Genomic DNA, 22,985 nt, shown 5'->3' with positions numbered 1-22,985 from the left:
TGAGCCCAGCTTGACATCTTTTTAATATCAAGGAGAACGACCTTGACCTTGAACCAGGGCTAGTGGAAACCTCATTGGAGCCTATTAAAGGGCAAAGAAAGGACATCTATCAAGTGTGCTAGAAACGACATTAGTTATCACTTTATCTTCAGAACAACCTCTTGGTAGGCATTATTATTACTCCCAATTTCAAGTTGGGGAAGCAAGTTCTCAGGTGGCAGAGCTAGAACTATACCCTGGGCCTGCAGGATTCCACAGCGCACTCTTTCCATGATGGGACTAAAAGCCACAGGCAAGTAAAGTGACGGGGCTTGAATTTTTCATTCATGTTTGTGATTTCATGCTGACACTTTGTTACCCTTCTGTGTTCTCGATACCATGGGAGTATAGGGAGAAAGGCTCTGGGTTCAGCATCTGAAGTTCGGGTTCTCGTCCTGCCCTGGTTTCTAACTAGCTATCCACTCTCAGGCAGCCAGATTCCTTTCTGAGACTGGATCACACCTGTTCTGTTCTCCACTCTATTCCCAGTGCCTGGCCTTCAATGGTTTCAATAAAGACTTACTGGGCAATGAATGAATGAATGGATGAGACTCAGTCTCCTCATTTGTGGATTGGGCACACTGCTACCTGCTCTGCCTACTTTTTGGGGTTCCCATGAGGATGCATGAGTTGGAGAACTCAGTGTAGAGCTGCTGTCCAATAGATACAGAAAGCCAGTCACAAATGCCAGCCATGTATGTAATTTTAAACTTTCTTACATAAACAAAAACAGGTGAAATTAATTTTACTATATTTCATTTTACCCAATATACCAAAACCCACTATCATTTCAATATATAATCAATATACACAATATTAATGGGATATTTTATGGGGCTTTTTTTCATACTAAGTTGTAAATTCACTGTGCTTTACACTCACAGCACATCCCAGTTTTGATGAGCTGCATCTCACGTGTTTGATAACCACACAGGGCTGGTGTTTACTATATCTGTCAGCACAGGTCTAGAGACTGGGTACAGCCAGCTTTGTTACCCAGTCGCTTCCCAAGAGGCCATGAATAGGATGTGCTGTGAACACATGGGGCCCAGTGCGTGTGTCAGGACTTCTCCGGTGAAAGGAGCTAGAAGAGTAACTTAAAAGGCCGCCCAGAAGAATTGGACCAAGTCTAAGACGCTCTGGCCTTGGTGCCAGCTGGCCAGAGGCTCTCTGCTCAGGGATCAGCTGGTGCATGACACTGACCAGGGTGCCAGTTGGCCTCTGCATTCCTCTCCTGGTGCCAGATGGCATCCCTCTCAGGGCCTGCTGGCTGGGCAGCTGGCAGAGCACCTCACATTTCTGGTTACTCCAGGAGATGGTAGGAGCATTCGAGGGTTGGCAGGGCCATTGTGGTCACACACTTCCCACAAACATATATGAGGATTCCCACCTTGGTCCCCACACTCCACTGTCCCATTACTGATAGACCACCATGGGGTGTTTGATGAGGGAAACTGGCATCTTTCAAGGCACTTCTTCAAAACCTTAGGGATGTACCCTGCATCTCTTTCCTTAACCCTCTTTGAAACAATTTTTGGGATCCTACCTGAGTCATGAGTCATCTCATTATCTAACTACAGAATGGTTCCTTCTCTCACTAATACCACTTGGAGAAGGCAAGGAAGCCAGAGCTCCTGCTATGCAAAACTGACTCCTGGTTCAGCTTCTTCTCCAGCCCCGAAACTCTCCCAGATGTTCCTGGCAGGCTTGGCCTTGGCTGCTGCAGCCCAGAGCAAGCACCATCCTGTGGGCTTGGAGCAGACACTACTTTACCTAAGTACGGAGGTGATACTGAGGACACCTAGGCTCCTGCTCAAATCAGGGTGCCTTGTACACTTCCATGTCATCCACTCATGCTGGAGCAGGGTTTGAAATGGCCAATCATCCCACTGCTTTAGTTGGAGAGAGTTCAGGTGTAAATGTGTACCTGTCGTCCACCTCCCTGGGTCAAACAGCCTACCCTTCTAGTCTCTGGAAGAACTACATTCCCTTTGCTTTAGGTCCAAATCCATTCCACCAGCCTCCCTCCCTCTACATGGCTAAATCCTCTGTGATCCTTCCTTTCCTGCCTGTGACATACGTGTGTCCTACCCATAACCATAGCATCATCTGGTGTCAGAGTCTCCTCTCTCACCCCAGCCTTGGTCTTTCGTTCATCTTAGTCTATTTTGATGGGCCTTTTCTGCAGTTCCTTTCTGCCCTTTCCCTCTGCCCACCAGGCAGTTTCTTGATTCTGTTGTGCTACCCATCTAGTCGTCATGGGCCCATCCTTCATGTATTTTCCTTCTTTCTGCTCCTGCCTTGTCTCCCTCCCCTCCTCAGGCCTGCAGTACTCCACTCTCACCTGTTTCAGGTATGGCCAGGTATCATTTTTTTCACTACCCCCATCATTGTGTCTCTGCACCCACAGGAATTTCAAAAGCAACCCCACTGCCATCTATAGTGATAACCATGGGTACTGACTCTGTCTACATACTGAGGACTTCACACGTGTCATTTTTAATCCCTACAATGCTAAAATCAAGTGTTATTGTTCTCTTCGTGTCAGGATCGAGGATCTTTTTAGGTCTTTACCAACTAACTCAAAGATGTCCTGACTTCTTTTATTTTACGTGTAATATGGTCTTTTAAGATTTTGTGGACAACTCTGTGCTTACTCTGTTCCTACCTCACATGGTGTTATGAACCGCCAATATTTTCCTCCCTGCCCCAGCCCTTTATTCTTCTTAGAGTAGACTTTGTTATTACTGTTGTTATTATTATTAAGATGTCTCAGTGTTCAGATTTTCCTCCACTAGGCTCTCTGGCTCAGTAAGGCCACAATCTGTATGCTCTCTTTCAGGGAGAGAGGTACCACAACTTGGCAACAGAAAATGATGATCTTTCCTTTTATTTCTGATACTTTTCTTGGAGATGCCCAATGCCTGGGACGTTCTTGTTTTCAGTGGTTCCCCACGCTGATGTGCCTGGGAGATTCTCCAATGAATCTTTTGTTCTTCCTTTGGATAGCACTCCTGGTATCTTACTTAATTGCCCCAAACATATCACTAGACACTGTCCAGTAAATCCCATCCAACTCCTCTGTTGACTCAGTCTCGTCTCACTATGACCTCTTCCTGAGATTTCTCCTGAGAACTGGCTAACCGAAGAGCCTGGCATTTTCTGTAACCTTGACAATCTCCCTGTGTGCGCCTCTTCAGATTATTTATAACAATGCTAAATCACAGGTTCTTGTTCTATCTCTAGAGAATGCTTATACATTTTCATCTAGAAACATACCCCTTGTCCTTACCTTTTATTTACTGTCCCTGAGAAGGTCCATATTTGGGGCTGGGGGGAATTTGGTGGCATTGAAATTGGTTCAGTCTTGGGTATGGAATCTTTGAGGGTTTTTTAAAATCACAAGTGAATATAGCTGACTGAACCCTTTAAAGAATGAAAGTATCCAGGCCTGATCTCTCCCTAGTGGAGCCTGCTTCTGGCTAACAAGTTACTCTTGCTGTGTCCCCAGGAGTCCCTCTTGTTCCTGGAGGACACTTGCTGGGGACCCCGGGGCGTGGAATGTGATGGGGAACAGACCAGGCAGCTTTGTAAACCTTTACACGGAGTCACATTTTCCCCAACAGAGGTGGATGAGTGCTCCTGGCCAGATCACGGCGGGTGTGAGCAGCGCTGCGTGAACACTCTGGGCAGCTACAGGTGTGCGTGTGATCCAGGCTACGAGCTGGCCTCCAATAAGAAGACGTGTGAAGGTTGGTGTTGGACCTGCCAAGCTCGAGTGAGAGGGGGCGGGGGACAAGTCTTAAGGGACCGGTGGCAGAGGTGGACACTGGCTGACTGTGAGTTAACACGGACAGATGTGGTGGACGACCCACCTACTTCTCAGGGATAAACAACTCGATAAAGTCATGAATGTGAGAGGACTGCCCAAATTACAGGGACTCCATTCTAGAAACTATAACTGGAGCCTTGGTTCATTTTCTCCTGTGACCATGTAAAATTCACATGATTACTAAGGCAGAAAATAAGAGCAAAGAAAAGCCATGAGCACTTTGGTGTGACGCAGCTCGTAGCGTTCCACTCACTGCACTTCCGCCTGGCCGGTGCTGCGGCCTTGCCCACCTGCCTGACTGCTTGTTTACGTAGGTCAGGTACATTGCACAGCTCGGCGCAAAATTTCTAATTTTCCTTTGGTTCAAGTCATGTGGGGTCCCCAACTATGCCACTGGGCGACAGGTCCGCACAAATGCATTGTGGTTATTTTTCAAAGCAGCAAAGACCTGTCCTCAACTGTATCCCTCCAGATCCTCAGTTGAAACAGACTAGAAGAAAGGACACTGAATTCATCAGTTCAGACTGTCTAACATTTTTTATTATTAAAGAACAGCAGGGCTTATTGCTGCTTAGGGGAAATCCCAATCACTTGGAATTAACACCAAGCGACTCTTGCCCCCCCCCCCCCCATGCAGTGGCCTGTGGCGGCTTCATTACCAAGCTGAATGGAACCATCACCAGCCCTGGGTGGCCGAAGGACTACCCTACCAACAAAAACTGTGTCTGGCAGGTGGTGGCCCCTGCTCAGTACCAGATCTCTCTTCAGTTTGAAGTATTTGAACTGGAAGGCAATGATGTATGTTTCTGCTCTAATTGATTGGGGATTGTGTTGGGATGTGGCTCGGGGTTGGGCACTGGTGAGGGGTCAGCCAGCAGGGAGGTAGCTTCTTAGGCATCTTAGCTGAGAAGAACCTGTAGCAGTTTCAGCTGGACACCCTCTGCAGACAGAGAGTGCTTGGGTCCCTTGTCACTGATAAATCCAAGAGTGGAGGAGGTGGTCTTGGGGGAGGGGAGAGGTGGTCTGGACAGTTATGTCCCCTGGGGAAGGAATCTGGAGGTTAGTGCCCAGTTGAGGGAAATGGAGAGGGTGAGGTGGAGCTGGGGACTAGGATGGTGTAAACAGCCTGTTCCCTCCCTTGGGCGATGGTTACCCAAGTCAGCTGAGGCCCAGGCAGAGCCCTACAGCCAGAGTTTAGCCTGTCCCTTGGGCTGAGGGGCCCCAGTGGGATTCGAGAGGACCCTCCAGGGGGCCTGGCTGAGCCTTTCTGTCCACCGGGCAAGGTGCAGCTCTCAGGAAAGGGATCCTGCAGTGCAGTGTCGGGGCGGGGAGCTGGGGCACCGGGCAGCTCCCCACGGTGCTTCCTTGCAGGTCTGTAAGTATGACTTCGTGGAGGTGCGCAGTGGCCTGTCCGCAGATGCCAGGCTGCATGGCAGGTTCTGTGGCTCGGAGACCCCCGAGGTCATCACCTCGCAGAGCAACAACATGCGCGTGGAGTTCAAGTCGGACAACACGGTCTCCAAGCGCGGCTTCCGGGCCCACTTCTTCTCAGGTGTGGGGGTTTGGGGGTGAGGCCACAGTGCTGAGGGCTCCCTGGCTTCTCCAGATCCCAGACTCTGGGGCACCTGGCTGCCCCTCTCTGCCCGATGCCCCTGCCTCACAGTATTTCCATAACAAATTACCGCCAGCTAGGCGGCTTAGAACAAAAGAAATGTATTCCCCCAGTTCTGGATGCCAGAAGCCCAAAATCAAGGTGTGGGCAGGGCTGTGTCCCCTGCAGGCTCTAGGGAGGCTCCTTCCTCGGCCCTTCCCAGCTGTGGCTCCAGTGCTTACGTGCTGGGCGATCATCCATTCTTCAAATGTGGTGCGAGGATTCTTGGCTGTCCTCCTGAAATAAGAGGGTGTGACTAAGATATAAGGTGTTCAGTGGCCCACTGCCTGCAGTGGGCAGGGGGTACAGAGAGGAGACCCCTGGACCCCTGCAGTTACCGCGGCAGGCTGGGGGAGGGGAGGGGAGGGAGGTCGGTCCTGTTTTTACAGGAAGAAGTTGGCTCAGGAGAGGGCTGCTTACTGCCCTGGCTTGAGCTACAAGAGCCATAACAATAACACCTGCTAACACTTGAGTTAATACAACATAATAAATAAAAGCTAACACTTACTCTGGGCTGGGAGCTGTTCTAAGGGCTTTCCCTGTACTAATTCATTTCCTCCTCTCAACAGCCCTATGAGGTTAGGAGCCGTGACTGACTCCACTTTAAAGATGAGGCAATTGAGGCACAGAGGTCAAGGCTGCCCAAGGTCACAACAGCTGGAACTGGTGGAGCAGGGCTGGCGCTTGGCCCCTCCTCACTTACCTGCCCCACAGGCAGGAGGTGGCGTGGGCTTGTGGACTGCAAGCCCAGACCCCGGGTCACATAGGCCACTTGCTCACTGAGTGACCTTGGGCACATTAGCATTCTCAGCCTCAGTTTTCTTACTTGTAAAATGGGGGCATAGGTACCTTCCTCCTAGGGGCTTGTGAGAATTAACTTAGATAATATGTGGAAAGTGCTTGGGACAGTGCCCATCGCATAAAAAATACTCAATATGTGGTAGCTATTTTTATTGTTGTTACTGTTCTTATTAACATTAGCCTGTCCTTTAAGGAGCTCCTTGTTTTTGGTGGGGAGCAAACTTTATAAGCATGGGAATGGCACATACCAGGGCCGTGTAACACCCGGCACATGCTGCGCCCGCCTCCCCCCGGGTAGGGGACAATCCGAGCTGGGCAGTCAGGGAGGCTCCTTTTGAACTGAGGGGACCATCCCGAGTTGGCGGTTCCCCTGAAGAGAGCCTGTCGATCTCCCCAGACAAGGATGAGTGCGCCAAGGACAACGGCTGGTGCCAGCACGAGTGCGTCAACACGTTCGGAAGCTACCTGTGTCGGTGCCGGAACGGCTTCCGGCTGCACGAGAATGGACACGACTGTAAAGAGGGTGAGGCTGGGCCGAGGCCGGGGCGGGTGCGGGCAAGCTATCCTGGCTGCCAGGAGGGCCCTGGGTGCGGGAGTGAGAGCGAGAGGCCCTCCTCTGAGCACCACTGAGGCTCAGCATCTGCCCCCCGGCTCCTGCCCTCTCGCTGAAGAGTGATGCTCCCCAGGGCAGCTCAGTCCTTCAGGAGCCATTAGGGGCCCGCACGCGCTCTCCTGGAGTTACTGCTGCAAAGTGGCTAAGTCCTTAGGCTCCAGGATCAGACTATCTAGTTTTAAATCCTGGCTCTGCTACTTACTAGCTGTGTGACCTTGGACAAGTTACTTAACCTCTCTGAGCCTCAGTTTCCTCTTCTGTTTAAAGGGAACTAAAGATGCCCCCTTCTTAAAGTTTTTCTGAGGATTAAATGAGAGAATGCCTAGAAAGCGCTTGAAATGTTACCATCTATGTCATAATATTATTTACCATATGCAGAGCTAATAGTAAAATAGAATTGGGAAAACTTTGCTCCCTGCTCCATTCACTCCTGGGAGTTCTTCAGGACCAGATGGCTTTGACTGTCCAGTCATTCTGGGAAAGGCCTTCCTGTGTTCTTACCCCACCCTGCAAGGGGAGTGTGAACATCTCTGATAAACACACAGGCCTCCAGGCCTTGGCCCCAACCACAGAGCCCTGCTAAGGACATCAGGGTGACGGATAAACATTTCGAAGTGAGGAGATTTGGCTGGGCGCACAGTCTGCTCAGGGCCTTCCTAGACTGTTACAGGATGAGCTAAGATGTCCTTAGAAGCAGGATGCAGTCCCCCTTCCAAGCCCAGTCCTGTGACACAGGCAAGGGCGGTCACGGGTTGGGTTGGGAGGCAGGTTGGAAGAACTTGGAAGAAAGGGTCATTCTGGAACTTAGAAAATTGTTGTCAAACCCGTGAGGTGGGCCTGGGACGGAACAATGCTTGCCTCATGTGGTGTGGGGGAGGCCATGAGGGATATAAACTCCATGAAGGTCCTGCCAGCTAAGCCGCGGCTGCCTTCCTGTGGGTTCCCCCAGGGTGGGGCAGGGGTGCCGGAGTGCATGTCCTGGGAGCTGAGCCCTGGCCCCTGCTGGCACGTTTTCTGTGTGGCTGCGAGCGGAAGCAGCAGCGAGCAGTGGGGACCTCCCTGCAGCCACTTCACCCCCACCATCCGCCCTCAGCTGCCCCCTCCAGCTGCCGCAGCCTGAAACCACAGTGGTGCGAGGCCCACCAAAGGCAGACCCAGGTTCAAGTCCTGACTCCACCCGTTACCAGCAGGTCACTTACCTGCTCTCAACTTATTTTTCTCATTTGCAAAGTGGGCAGGACAAATTGAGAGGGTGCACTCAGAATGCTCAGCACAGGGCCCAACACAGAGGAAGACAAACTCTAGCTACTGGTCAAAATGCTACTCACTGAGTCGGTCATGGGGCCCCTCTTTGCTAACAGCGCCGTAACCAGGGCAACATCTGTAGCCTCCAAAGGAAACTGCTCTGAAAAAGTAAAAGTAATATAGAGACGAAGGCATCGTGATGAAGATCTTTGTTAGCATGTGCTAAGCCTTTTACAAGCATCATCTCATTTACTCCACAGCATCTTCCTATGAGGTTGGCACCCCTTTTGCAAATAAGGACACCAAGAGTTCGATAAGTGCCCAAAGTCCCACAGCTTGAAGGTGGCAGAACCAGGACTTGAACCAAGGTCCACGGGACCCCAGGGCCTTTGCTCTTAGCCACTAACTCCACCATATTTCCAATGATAACCATGATGTGAACAGTAATAGTGAGAAAGATGCCCTGGCTCCTGAGCTACCGCCAGGAAGGTGGCAAAGCCACATAAAACAACAAATCTCTAAGCCAGCGACACTTGATTCACTCCTGCTCCCACATTTCCTACGACCATGTGACCGGCAGAGTGAGGGGAGGTCTTCCTAGAATGCCCCTGAGTGAAGTTCTCTCTCTGTGCATCTCCCCCCCACCCAGCCGGCTGTGTGCACAAGATCAGCGGCGCAGAGGGGACCCTGGCGAGCCCCAACTGGCCTGACAAATACCCCAGCCGGCGGGAGTGCACCTGGAACATCTCTTCGACCGCGGGCCACAGGGTGAAACTCGTGAGTCATTTTCATAGTTAATGGGCCACAGGGACAGAGAGACGTGGGTGTGAGTCTCTGCTCTTCCATGTCTCAGTTCTGAGACTTGGGGAAATTACTCAACATTTCCAGGCCTCAGTTTCATGATCTGGAAAATGGGGATGCTAGTGAAGCCTACCTCATGGGGCTGTTGTGCAGATGAAAAGAGGATTCACATAAAGCCCTCAGCACAGGGGGCAGGTGAGACAAGCTGTGTGAACGGCACCTGTTCACGGCGGCACCGGTATGAAGTAGAAGCTGCCACACAGTGCTGTTTGAGGTTTGTTTCCTGTTGTAATTTTTTACAAATCAATATAGTCTCAAGGTTTAAAAAAAGTAATCAGTACAGAGGGTTGGAGAGAGAAAATTGAAAACTTCCAGATCCCTCATGCCACTCTAGAAATGACCTCTCTGAAGATTTTTGTGTGAATCTTCCAGAAATTGTCTATGCGCATACAATCGTGTATGTACATTCACGGGGGGGAAAATATCCTTTTTCTTGCCCAAACTTCTCAAATGGATTGTTTATTCATATTCTAAGACGACTTACATTTTTTCAATTGACAATAGCAAATTAAGTTATTTATGCTAATTCGTCCTTGAATTTAAAATATATATCTTCCAAGCCATTCCTTAAAGTCCCATCCATGCATAAGATTGTGGTCTGCACCCCAGGCTTGGTTATTTCAAAGAGAAGTGAGTCTTTCCTACAAGTCTCTTTCTCAGCCCCTAGGGACTCCCAGGTCCTGGAGCACAAAACAAACTCTCCTGCCAGCTGGAGAAATTGCTGTACACGAGACAAACAGTTTTTAAATGGGTTGTTCACCCAGCCCACAGGGACATACTGTCAACAACAAAAAATAAACTTAAAAAAAATGGGTTGTTCAGACTTGGGATGAGTAAGCTCTTCAGGAGGCATGTGGATGTCCCTCTGAATTATGGACAATAATGCAGGGAGACTGGAAGGAGAACAGGATGATAAATAGATGATGGCCCCTGGGCTTGCTAGGGTGTTGACTCTCAGGCTAGAGTGTGGGCGTTGGTGTCTCTCAGTGCCAGGCCTGGGACACAGAGGGATGGAGAAGGCAGGGCCCATGACCACAGGGTGCTCACAGTGGGCACCTCATATGCACGGCTGTTCATGTGGGAAATGTTTTCGGGTGCTGCTCTCCCGAGAATAGCCTTGGATCTGGGTGAGGATGAGTTGAAAAGAGCACCTTAAAGGCACCCCTTCCCCAAGACTGCCACCTGCTGGGGAATGTTCACAGTGGCATCATAAATGTCTGAGGACGGCGGGGGAATGGCGCCCCCTGGGGTTAGGAATGTGCAACCTGCACAACTGGACGGGAGCTTCTAGTCAAAGGGTCACAAGCTTTTAATAGCTGCCACAAACGTCTTTTTCTGTTCTTTAAGGTACTAAGGAACTAAACCAATGCATCACAGTGGCTGCAGTTAGGCCAGACCTCAAATTTATCTGAGGTTCATAGATATATGCACATAAAAAACTTCCTTGGGAAGTGGATGGTGGATTTATTGGTCATGCTCTATTTTTTTGCTACCATAGAATGTGAGTTGAATACTTCCTAGTAGCTGGTATTACACTGCATGGGGACAGCAACAGGGTGTCCCGTGGACCTTTGGGGAGCTTCCTGCCTCTTTCTGACTCACTGTCTTCCTTCCAGTGCATCACCCACCCTGGTGCCACTGGTCTTCCCTTCCTGCTCCTGCCCACTGTCCTTACCTCCACTCTCCAGCCCCTTTCTCTAAGGTGTGAAGAGCTTTGCCTGTTTCAAGTGTGTTTGTCATTCCTATGAAGGCCTGCACTGCTAATAGCCCCTCTCCACCCCCATCCCTGCCCTATCCCCCAGCCCCCTTCTTGTGAATTGATTCGCCCCCCCCCCCCAACTTATGTCCTCTCTCCCCACCCTGTCTTTTGATCCAAGTCTTTATTAAACACTGTCCCCTCTCACTTGTCCCATCTCCCTCACAACCATAGGCAGGGTCATCAGTCAGTCTGCCCAGTGCCTCAGAAACCCTACATTTTGGGGGGACAGGGAGGAGGGAGGCAGTGTAGCCTGGTGATGGTTAGAAGTGGGGGCTGAGTCAGGCTAGCTGGGGGCCAAGCCCAGCTCTATCTTCTAGCTGTCTAAGCTTGGGCAAGCCACTTAACTTCTCTAAGACTCAGTCTCCCCTTCTGCACATTGGGATAATAATAGCTCTCCCCTCCCAGCATCATCAGAATTGAGTGAGAAGATGCAGGGCGTTCAGCTAACGTTGGCCACTGTGTGCCCTTCATAAAGCTCATTCACATCACCTGTACTGAAGGATTGCCCGGTGTAGTGCAGAGGTTAAGGGCACGGGCTCTGGAGCCAGGCCTCCTGGTCATGACTCAGCTCTGCCAGTGGGGACCTTGGGCCAGTCATCTGACAGCTCTGTGCCTCAGTTTCCTTGCCTGTAAAGTGGGGATTAAAATGGTAGACACATCACAGAGTCATGAGGATTAATACCTGTAAAGCACTTAAAACAGCTCCTGGCCCTGGATGAGCACTTGGTTGTTGCTGACCTTATTAAGTGATGGAGAAGCTTCGTGAAGTGCTGGAAGGAGCACAGCCGTCAACAGGCATTAAAACCAGCCAAAGTCGGCTGTCTCATCTGCAAAGTGGTCACAGTAGCAACAGCTCATGTCATTACCTCCTGGGGTTGTTTTGGAGACTAAAAGAGGAGCCAAGTCCATTCCCTGTCTACAGATGTCACCAGGATCACCATGGGGTCCACACCCCCTGTGCAGCTGGCCAGCCAGACTCGTGTCCTGCCTCACCCAGTCTCTCCCACCCCCAGGGAGGCGCCCCCCACCCCGGCTGGACGCCAGGCCCTTGCCTCACTTTGTGCTTTTCCATCTCCAGACGTTCAATGAGTTTGAGATCGAGCAGCACCAGGAATGCGCCTACGACCACCTGGAAGTGTATGACGGGCCCGACGGCCTGGCCCCCATCCTTGGCCGTTTCTGCGGCAGCAAGAAACCAGACCCCGTGGTGGCTTCGGGCAGCAGCCTGTTTCTTAGGTTTTATTCAGATGCCTCGGTGCAGAGGAAGGGCTTCCAGGCGGAGCACAGCACAGGTGCGTGGGCCTCGGGGCCTCGTGGGCATAGACGGGATAAAGGGCAGGAAAGGACTGCCTTTTTGTTATGGCTATGGGGGCAGGGAGGTGTGTGATAACATGTCCCTTTAAAATGAAACGTGGGCAACAATAGGGGGGAGGGTTGTTTCCTTTTAATGTCCTTAACTGACAACTTTTAAAGTGGCAACTTTTTGTTGGTGCCCCCTTTCCTCCCTCCCTTCCTTCCTCCTGTCCTCTCTCTTTTTTAAAATATATCTTTATTGATTTCAGAGAGAGGAAAGGACAGGGAGAGAGACAGAAACATCAATGATGAGAGAGTCATTGATGGAGCCTGCAACCCGGGCATGTGCCCTGACCGGGAATCGAACCCCGATCGCCTGGATCCTAGGTTGATGCTCAACCACTGAGCCATGCCCTGCCAGGCCTGTCCTCTCTTTTAAAAATTTATTTGTAATTTTGCTCATCTGTGAAATTCAAAAGTCTGAGGGCTGCGTGCTGGAGAGCAGCCCTTTCTAAGAACCAGTTCTAGAAAATGGAAAATAGTTCTGTTTCCCATTATTTTTCCTCACTTAAACTGTAAGTAGTTTTACTCGGTCCTTTGGAGAAAATATGCATGCTAATAGCTAACTTATCTGCTTTGTTAAATAGAAGATGTCGGTAAGAAGATTGGCTCTGCTCTTTAGCCATTAAAATGTTATCGCCTGGGACTAGAACCCATGGAAGCAACTATGACTCTTTGGTTCTGGCATTAGATTGTGGCCCTTTGGCCAAGCAGTGGCTGCCCGCCACCCACTGAGTCTGAGATCATGATCAAGGGACCCTATGAGGTTCTCCCATCCCTTTAACAGCCCTTCCTCACAGCTTTCTTTTTTTTCCCCAGAGCCAGAAAATATGAATCAGGTAAAACAAAACAACAACCAGCACCCTTAGGTGGACTAGCTGTCCTTGCCTAGCAGAAAACACTTCACTGTCTGCACCCTCTCAGCTCCTTCATGGCTTCTAGCTTCTCAGAGGGAAATTTAAAAGCCATTGACTAGTGACTCCACTCTCTAGTCCCTACAGACAGAGCATAGGTGCTTGAGGTGGGTCAGGGCCACGGCAGAAAACGGGGGTATACTCAGATAGAGTCGCTATTTGAGGGGAATTGAATAAGGAACTGTTTACAGAGGGGTGGGCAGGGGGTGGGAACACCACAGGGGACAGTGAAGCTGCCAGGACTAAGAACTGTAGGGCTTTTAATACCTCCAGGTCAGGATGAGGGAGTAGTTTCTGGACCCAGAAGCGGGGACAAGCAGAGGGCCCCTGGACAGGAGCTGTGACTGTTAATTGAAGAACACAGCCTTGGCCACCAGGCAGGGAAGGAGCTGGGACTAAATACCCTGACCTCTCTCCTCCCTCCTCTGATGTGCTGGTGCGCCCCCTGTCGGAACCCAGCTGCCGGAAGGCAGAGGGCAGGGGCCCACCCATGCTGACCTAGAGGTCAGCCTCCTAAGGATGGAGAGGGCATCTGGCAGGAGGGAGGGAAGTCATCCTGCTCTGTTCTATGCCCATTTCATTGCCATCCACATCTCAGGGACTTGAAAATTTTCAGACAGCTCATACCCAGATGAAATTCTAAGCCAGAGCACACATGGGCCCGAGAACTGGCAGTCACACAGGACTGGGCCAGCTGGGCCTGGACGGTGCAGAAGCCACACCCCAGGGAGCTCTGGGCCCCTCAGAGGTGTGGAACACATTGAGGACAGAGAGTGAGGGATTTACTTCCAAAATTTCTGGTGCTTTCTAATCTCTAATCACTGTCATTTATCCATTTATATTTTGTGGCCTCTAGTGGCCTAGACACAAGATAGCATGGGACCCAGGCCAACCAGAGTTACAGTTCTAGTAAAAACTCCAGAAGTCAAGACTACAGAATACAAAGTGTGACATGCACTGGGGCCTCGAGGCGGCCCGTCTGTGGTCAGCGCTCTGAAATGCAGGAGCCAGTCAGGTCTATTCTGAGGTTGCTAAGGTTTCGGACTTGACCAGCAGTTCTGATGTGCTTTTGGTGCCCTCTGTTGGCAAAAGTGACAAATTACAGCAAGTTGGTCAGGCTGGTGTGAGCCTTAGGCAGATGCTTCTAGCACTTCCAGGGAATTAAGTGTTCAAGATCCAGGCGGCCAGCTTTTTCAGCGGTATGCTCAGACATTCCCGGAGGCCGTATGTGTTTCAACCTGGGGACACAGGACCTTGGCTGGTAAGGGCCAATTTGGATCCCGCAGTGATCTGGGAAACACAGAGCCATGGTCCTCTGTTTACCCCTCTGTAAAATGGGTTGACCAGACTTGCTTGACCTCTCCCACGGGGCACTCGCAGGCTTTGCAGACAAAGCTGGCCTGTAATGAGGGTGTGAGGAGAGAAGTCCCAGGCTGGGAAGTGAGGGTGTGGGGGGCACACGGGTTCTCTGTGCCGAGGGAGCATCGCGGTTCTCTCTCCGCTCCAGAGTGCGGGGGCAGGCTGAAGGCCGAAGTGCAGACCAAAGAGCTCTATTCTCACGCCCAGTTTGGGGACAACAACTACCCGAGTCAGGCCCGCTGTGACTGGGTGATTGTGGCGGAGGACGGCTACGGCGTGGAGTTGATATTCCGGACCTTTGAAGTCGAGGAGGAGGCTGACTGTGGCTATGACTACATGGAGGCCTACGACGGCTACGACAGCTCGGCGCCCAGGCTCGGCCGCTTCTGTGGCTCCGGGGTGAGTCCCAGGGCGCTGGGCCCAGGGGACAAAGCGTGATGATTCCGAGCTGAGTAGTGGAGTCGACACGCCTGGGGTTGAGTCCAAGCTCCCTGCCATTTATGAACCCCGGCCAGGAGGCCTATTCTGCAGAACAGAGTGGGAGATGGGGGGAATGGCTAGAGAGGGGGCTGGGAGGAGCCAGGGACCAATTCATAAAGGCCCTGGGCTGAGGTCAGCTACTGAAGAGTATTTTCCGTTTAGGACTTTCTTCCTATTTTTGCAAAGCCCCCACCCTCCAAATTTTTAAAAATATGTTTTTATTGATTTGAGAGAGAAAGAGGGAGAGAGAAACATTGATGAGAGAGAGAAATATCAATTGGCTGCCTCCTGCACAACCCCTACTGGGGACCAAGCCCACAACCTGGGCATGTGCCCAGACCAGGAATTGAACCAGCAACCTTTCAGTTCATGGAACGACTGTCAACCAACTGAACCACACCAGCCAGGCCCCTCCCCTGCCCCCCAGTTTTTATTTGATCTTTAGGCTGTTGAAATTTTTAAATTATACTTTTGTATATTCCATATATTTATAATTTTCTCCCCAAGCAAAACCAATGCTTGTGAAAATTACAAATCACCACCTTAAGATAAAGACAGTAGCTATGGTCAAGGTCATCATCGTTTTTCTCACTATCACCTCTTTCCTGGGCCGCCTCCTGGGACAGGGCAGAGCCCTTTTGTCCACGTTTCCCCAGCACCTGCCTTAGGGCCTTCCATGTAGCTGTGCTCAGGGAAGGCGTGTGGACCAGCAGAATAGTGTGTGGGTCCCACTCCGGCTGCACCACGCTGGGCCCTGCCCACACCGGGCCCCAGCTTCTCCTTCTCTCCACTCCAGGGCTCCCCACTCAAGCTTCTTAGCTATTGGCTCAACACTCAGCCAGTCATTTTGGAGTCCTTGTGCTAATCAAAACCTCAAACTGGCATTTATAAGTCTTTGAATAATTTCCCTTCATCTTCCTGCACCCTCCCAAAAAGAAAGGATGAACCTGTGACATTACCAATGCAGTGCCTTCCATAGATAACATCTTTCAAACTGTGGGCCCACATGCAGGGGAAAACCTTGAAGTGTCCTGAGCAGTGAAATATGTGGGAAATCCAGTTTGGTTCCACTAGCACCTGGCAGACAGTGGCCTCTGAACCCGGCTCCCATTCATGGACTACCTGGCAAAACCTTTCTGACAAATGCAGTGACTCCATCTCACATTTTGTCCTTGGACAGGACACAGCCTAAACAATGTCTTTGCCCCTGGTCTCCTGGGAGATACACCACAATGGTGCCCCTGGAGCTGGATGATTCATTGTACACACTTTACCATCAGAAAGACCTCGGCTTGGGTCCTGCCTACCCATGTGCACTCAAGTCCCAGTTTCCTCGAGCATAAAATGGAGACAGCACCTACCTTGTAAACTTTAGTAAAATTTACATGAGATAAGATCCGAAAGCACTTAGACCAGTCCCTGGCCCATCTATGCACTTAATAAATTCTTTGTGAGCTGTGTCTAGGGTTGTCTTTGGGACAGCAGGGCTGGGAGCTCTCTAGAGCAGAATTTGCCATGCTCTCCTTCAAAAGAAGCTGGTTTGGGTGCCCTTCAGAGTCTCTGGAGCCAGGGACACCTCGTGGCAGCATGAGCCATCCTGTGTCTATGTAAGGTTCTGTCTCATCCTAATTTTAAATTCCATCTACAGCCATCTGGCTTAAAGTGCCCTGCTTTTCCTTTCTCCTTCCCTCAGCCATTGGAAGAAATCTACTCTGCAGGGGACTCCCTGATGATTCGGTTCCACACAGATGACACCATCAACAAGAAAGGCTTTCAGGCCCGATACACCAGCACCAAGTTCCAGGACGCCCTGCACATGAAGAAATAAGGTCGATATTCTCGAAAGACAGCGACTGAGAAGGTTTTTATACACATAGCACCTTGTGAATCTGCCCGAAAACAATGTACAGTATTTTTCTCAAACAAAACCTCAAAATTTAGTCTTGGAGGTGTGTATTTGATGACATTTGGCCAACAAGGAAGAGAGAAGATGTTCCTTTGATCCCAGCTGCAACATGATCCATTGTGGACTTTCAAAGATTAAGGTTTGGAGTCACTAATCATTCAAGCTATGCCTGTTCTTATTCATTTTCCTGTCCCTTGGTCCTGTGGGGCACAAAGCCAGCCCTTGGGATGGTCATTCCTCCATTTCTGGACGTGCTTCGTAGGTGCCAGTAATGTCTTCTGTCTGCACCGGGCAATGAGGATAAGAGCTTGGCCATGGCTGATTTGTTCTCACAGCTTTGGCCAGAGACTCTACCAGAGACATGTTAACCAGGAAACCTGAGAATGGGGACATCAGGACTGAAACAGGCATCGCAGTGTGCAGCACCCAGAGGGAGCTGGAGTATGAGAATCATTGTCATCAAGTTAGGAGACCTCAAGCCTTTCCTCTGTGTCATCGGCTCTCCCTGCCCCCAGGTTTTTCCCTCTTCTCTAATTGCATCGGGGACTAAGGCATCTGCTGTGAATTCCAGCAGAACATTGGCTGGGGAGGGCCCCCAGTTTGCCGAGAAGAAAACATCCTGGCTCGTTTCGATGCTCCTTTGCTCACTGACTTTGAGGAGACATGTGCACCATGGGATTCCATGGACTTGGAAGAGCCTCTCCTCCTCCAGCTGTGGAGGCACCAGCTGTGGTTGACCTTGACAGCTGTGGTTGACCTTGACTCCTTGACAACCAATTCAAACCGCATTTGCAAGATGTGCAAAGACATCTTACAAGGGACCAGTTCAGGTCCCTCGTGGGGTGAACACTGTTGAAAACTGGTTAATTATAAGTTATGTAAGACTCAACTTTGTGGAACAAGTTAACCTGTGTCTAACTTCCTGTAACTGATCAGGTTAAAGCGTGCATTGGTGACTTGCCTCAGACTAGTCTCCAATCACCAACTTGCAGTCGGAATTCACCACACTTGGCACTTGTTCTAGAGAAGTATAGAGCATGTTGTTTACATAATTTAGAACCTCCAGGTAAACTTTAAACAGTGAGGTAGTTTTGAATGGCATTTCATTAAGGCGTCTATGGGCATTATGAGCTAAAAGCTGTGGTATGTAGCTTTAAAAGAGTATTTATGTTGGAATAATTTTAAATAATGTTTACATAGCTGTAAGTCCTGTCTGGTTGGTATTGGACACAGGACAGAGCATCAGTTTTCAGTGAGAGTGTAGACGGCTCCCAAGCGCCCGAATTCCTTTGGGAGGAAACAACATTATTTTAAACAAAGTATTTGCAAAAGGTTAAAGGTTATATTTTTTAAAGATCAGAATATGCCCCCAGAGGACTATGTTTAATTAAAATGGTTGCTGGGAGTAAAAAAAAAAAAAAAAAGGAAGGAAGGAAGAAAGAAAGAAAGAAAGAAAGAAAAAAAGAAAGAGTAATACAAAGAAAGTGGAAAAATGCATGGAAATATTTTTTCCTTAAAACAGAAAAAAATCAAAGTAATATTATGAATAATAATATATGTCTGTATATATGTGTGTGCGTAAAGGATCAGCTGTCAGCCTTAATCTGGGCAGTGTGACAGACACAGACCCGCTGGCCATAGCTTTGCTGAGCAGGCCCTCCTGACCGGCCCTGCATTTCATGCATTTCCTTTTACCAAGCTCTCTCTCGGCCTCTCTTGACCCTGTTCTCATGTCGCTGTGTATCGCAGACTCTGGCCAGGGGATCTCTGATTCAGCAAATGGAGGTCTCACCTGCCTGTGAGGGTGGATTCTATTTCTCTGATTTTTTATCTTTTGGGTTTGTCTCAGCTTATCTATCCAAGTTAAAACTGACATCAGGACACGTAAGTGGCCTTTAAGGGTCTCTCTCCAAGGACATGAAAATTCTGTAGCTTCAACCTGTAGAAGTCTAAACAAAAGTAATGAATTCCCTGGAAAAGTGGGAGGGAGTCAGACACACACAGCTTTGCCTCAGTGTGTGCGCCCCCTCGTGAAACAATGAGAGTCATTTTTATCTCTTTAGCATGAGTATTTTCGAAAACACACAACTTCAACAATTATCAACCTATGGCCAATTTGAAACAATGAGACTCTTATGAAAACCTTTAGTTGGGCCTTCTGAGAGTGACGTATTCCCAGAAAAGACAAGCTCTGATTCAGCTGGGGCTGGTCAGCTTGCTCCCCTGAGAGCCCACACTCATGGGATTTACGCATGAGGCAGGTTCTGTAAGTGTCTGCACGCTGGCTCCATGCGAGGAAAGTCCATTCAGCAGGAAGGTCCAGGCCCCTGCCTTGGTGCTTCAGATGCTCAGTGACCCTCCCGCACACATCGCTGGATGTGGGGCCTGGGGGATGGCACAGAGCTCCAAGGCTAGCTTCAGTTCAGAGAATTGTCTTGACGACCTGATGAAATATTTAGGGTCTGGGTCTTCAGCTTGGTCCAATGCTAGTGTCATCTGGTCTAGCAGAAGCTAGAACCTGGATCCCAGGGCAGGGCAAGGGTCTGGAGGTAATTTTAGCCTGTGGAACTTCTCCAAACAGAGAAAGCGAGGCTGTGGGCTGGTTCACTGCAACTTCATTTCCTTGTAAAGGGAAGTTTCCTGTTACTCATGACACATTCAGTCTGTTTAAATCATTTGTAAAATCTTGTTAACTGGCGGGTTTGCACTGGGATTTGCCACTGACCAGGTCCCTTTGATAAGCCTCAAGTAATCCGTGGTATTGTCATTGTTCAGTTTGTGAATAGATCTTCCCAGGGCTCCAGCAGATGTCATTCAAGTTTCCTTTGTAAACTGAACTTCTGAAAAAGAATCCCAAATGCCTAAAAGGTTTCTTTAAAAAAATAAGGAAGAAAAACTTTTAGAGGGTTATCTATAAATATATGGTATTTTAATTTTGTGTAATTTTCCATTTTATGAAGTGTTGAAAATTTCAAAGAGGAAAGTGCAAAGGAACAAACATGTGTCTCAGTCTAGAAAGAATTGTTTTATTAAATAATGTGGATGGATTGCTGTGTCCTGAGTGTGTATTACCATTCAGATAAGATTGATGATGATTTCCCCCAATACCACAACAATTTGGGGAGCATAGAAAAAGGGGATCCTTCTCTATGGCCTTCTGCTCTCTGGTGAGTACCTAATGCTCGACTCCAGAACAAGCCTCCCTATTGGGCCCAGAAAGTCATGAGCAAAGCTAAAGGTGGCTTCAGAGTTGCCCCCTTTCTTAGACCCAAACGGACTGGAAATCTGACAACGTAATGATTATGGAGATGGTTGCTCCTGCACAGGCATAGATGTGGTAGGCACCTTCCATGTGTCCCTCAGCAACTCCCTCCACTCGTCTCCATGTGGTTTTGTGCCTGAGGACCACATCTGACATCTAAAACTAAAGGCCATGGCTCCTATAAGGTGGCTTTCTGGGCTCTGGCAGCCACTCCTTCCACTCACCCCTTCCTTCCCCTAGGGATGGTAATGACACTGCTGGCCTAACCTTCATTCCCCTAGGGATACTGCATTATCTGTCCCCCATGAGGGACCTTTATAAACAGTCCTTTTAATAAGACCCTCTCAAATACACACAATTGAGTATGTCGCTAATATCCTGTGGGGACCCTAACTGATACAGGATCATTTCTAACTCAAGAACAGAGACTCTATCCAATCAAGGACAATCATTTTAGGTTGACCCAATGAAGAGACTTTTAGGTATGCTTGGAGTTTTGTGGGTCATATTAGGGAAGGATAATAAGGGACCATGTTTATAAAAACACTCAGAATTAGTGCCAAACTATTTAACACATGCTACTGTTTTATGCTATATGTAGAGTGTCAAGGCTTTATGACTTTTCTGCCTTTTGTAGTCACCAGTACGTAAAGGATGAGCCCCAATGGTGCAAGGGTATGACTGCTTGATGAATCAGTCAGGGAAAGGTAGCTTATGCTGCAATAAAACAACCCCTGGGTGACAGGGGCTTTACATAAGAAAAGCTTATTTCTTGCTCGTACATGTTGATTTCTGGTATCTGGTAGCTCTTCCATGTCATCATCAGTCAGGTGTTGGCTGGGCTGATGGACCAGTTGCTACCTGGAGCATTGCTGATTCCTATGTTTCAACATTTTACTTCATCACTATTTCCTTACTGACATTTTAGATAAAGATTTTTAACAATTAGAATAAGGTCACCTATCTTGTGGCCTTAGAATGGACAGGCTTTTTAAACTGACCAGTTGCCAGGCAAGTCATCAGTGTGATCTGGCTTGTGCAAATTTAAATGGTGGCAAAATACAAATAATCAGAGAATCTCAGAGTTGGTGGCCCTAACCTCTCACCCACTAAGGGCATTCCTTCTGCAACTTCTCAGAAAATAATTCTCAGGCCTAATACTTCCAGAGGAGGAAAGCCCATGCACTTCACCCATGCCCCCTTCTTTGGGAGATGGTGCCAAGTTCCTCTTGCAAAACCATCTCTTCTTGTATTGGAGGAACCCACATTGGGCAGATTGTCAGCCAGGCGGCAGATCCTGTTTGGGCACATGCCCCATGCCAGACCATAATATCCTCTTCCTGGAATTGGAGTCTTGATCAAGGGGAAAAGGGGCTGAGGTATTTTGGAGCTCATTTTTCCTGGGAGGATATCCCGAGAGGACTGTCTAGGAGTTCCTGCTGCTGAAGCCTCAGGAGCAACCTCACTCTGTCTTTCCAGAGCCTGGTTCCCCGGCCCCCTCTTCTTTCTGCGAGCCCCACTGCACCCAACCAATAAATCCCCTTCTTCTTAAATTAATCAAAATCTGTTTTGATGCTTGTGACTGGGGATCATGACTGACTCAGACACTTAGGCCAGGACACCATGGACTAGAGAGGTCTTAGTAATTCTTTTAAAGGACTAACATGTCCATTGGAGGAAGAGTTGGTGGTCAATGGATGCACAGCAAACAAAAAGTCAAAAAGGAAATCACTGGCCTTGCCCATCCACAGAGAGCATAGCCAGAGGGGGCTGGAACCATGAACTGGAGTTCCTTGTCCAATTATCTAGTCCAGGTGTGATTCTATGCCCACCAAGCAAAGTTAGAAGCATACTTTATACCAGTTGTGCTGATTTAAGTAGTCCAGTCATTGTCAGAAGTATCATCCCCATTTCATAGCTTGGGACAGAGGCTGGAAGGAGTTACTTCCCTTGTCTAAGATCACACAGCCTCCAGAAGGGCAGCTAAGACTTTCCATACAGACCTCCCTGGACTGTCTCCATGATGGGCACGTACCAATAGATTCAGTTTAGGCATTGTCTTGGGAACTGGAAACCCCGTGAGGCAGAGACCACGTTGGTCTTGTTCAGGTCCGTAGCCCACTGCCTGGATCCACACCCCATATCTGTTTTTCCAGTATTAACCCGACTAAACAAATGTGGCTTCCATCCCCTCTGTTAGTGAAGCTCCAAACCCAGGAGTCTGCTCCATTCTGCTCTTTCCCTAATCCTCTCTCCCCTCCCCTGCCCCACATTCCCTGCCCCGCATCATCAAATATCATGGCCTCTGCCTCCACAATCAGTCACAGACCCATAGACAGCTCTCTTTTCCCCCTGCCCCAACCCAGGGCGGCCGTCATTGTCGCCCACTTGGACTCTGTGAACCAGTGTCTGGGTTAATACTCTTGTCCCCTGTAATCTGGGCGCCACAGAGAGGCCAGGTGATCTTCGTTAACATCAATTAGCTCAGGCTCCCTTCCCACTTAAAACACTCGAAAGGCTTCCCGTTGTCTACAGTAGAAATTTACCTGCCCTGCCCTGCTCACACCATAGGTAGGTCCCTAACTCACTCTGTCTTTAACTCCTTCCAGGTTACTCCCTGGTTTCTGTCGCTCCAGGTACAGGGGCGCCTCAGGTATGTGAGGGCACCAGGCCTGCTTCAGCCCCAGGGCTTTGCCTTTGCTGTTCCCTCTGCCTGGGGCCTTCTCATCTTTCCCATGCAATTTAAATGTCATCTCTCGGGACATCTAAAGCAACTGCTTCTGGGTCACTCCGCTCACCCTTCCCGCCCACCCTGTTGGCTCCTCCACAGCGATTCCTGCCCTCGCTGGAACAAACATTCCCTAGGAGCTGGGGCCTCATTTGTCTTCATCACCAATTCGGCGAGTGGTG

At 49.4% G+C, this 22,985-nt stretch overlaps 1 protein-coding gene across 1 annotated transcript in view; it reads left to right on the top strand.

The window, feature by feature from the left end:
* Positions 1 to 19,853, top strand: part of TLL2 (tolloid like 2) — a gene marked incomplete at its 5' end in the record, with an annotated part of 101,383 nt that extends 81,530 nt beyond the window's left edge. Inside the window, 8 exons of the mRNA XM_081158689.1 lie at positions 3,666 to 3,791; positions 4,509 to 4,669; positions 5,243 to 5,423; positions 6,721 to 6,846; positions 8,831 to 8,958; positions 11,880 to 12,093; positions 14,576 to 14,826; positions 16,601 to 19,853. Coding sequence (XP_081014815.1) covers positions 3,666 to 3,791; positions 4,509 to 4,669; positions 5,243 to 5,423; positions 6,721 to 6,846; positions 8,831 to 8,958; positions 11,880 to 12,093; positions 14,576 to 14,826; positions 16,601 to 16,735 — 1,322 coding nt within the window. The 3' untranslated portion in view covers positions 16,736 to 19,853. The remainder of the gene's footprint in view (positions 1 to 3,665; positions 3,792 to 4,508; positions 4,670 to 5,242; positions 5,424 to 6,720; positions 6,847 to 8,830; positions 8,959 to 11,879; positions 12,094 to 14,575; positions 14,827 to 16,600) is intronic.
* Between the last annotated feature and the right edge of the window lie 3,132 nt (positions 19,854 to 22,985).

The sequence above is a fragment of the Miniopterus schreibersii genome, assembly GCF_964146895.1.
Source record: "Miniopterus schreibersii genome assembly, chromosome: 14".
Taxonomy (NCBI): domain Eukaryota; kingdom Metazoa; phylum Chordata; class Mammalia; order Chiroptera; family Miniopteridae; genus Miniopterus; species Miniopterus schreibersii.
This window is presented reverse-complemented; position numbering and strand designations above follow the sequence as displayed.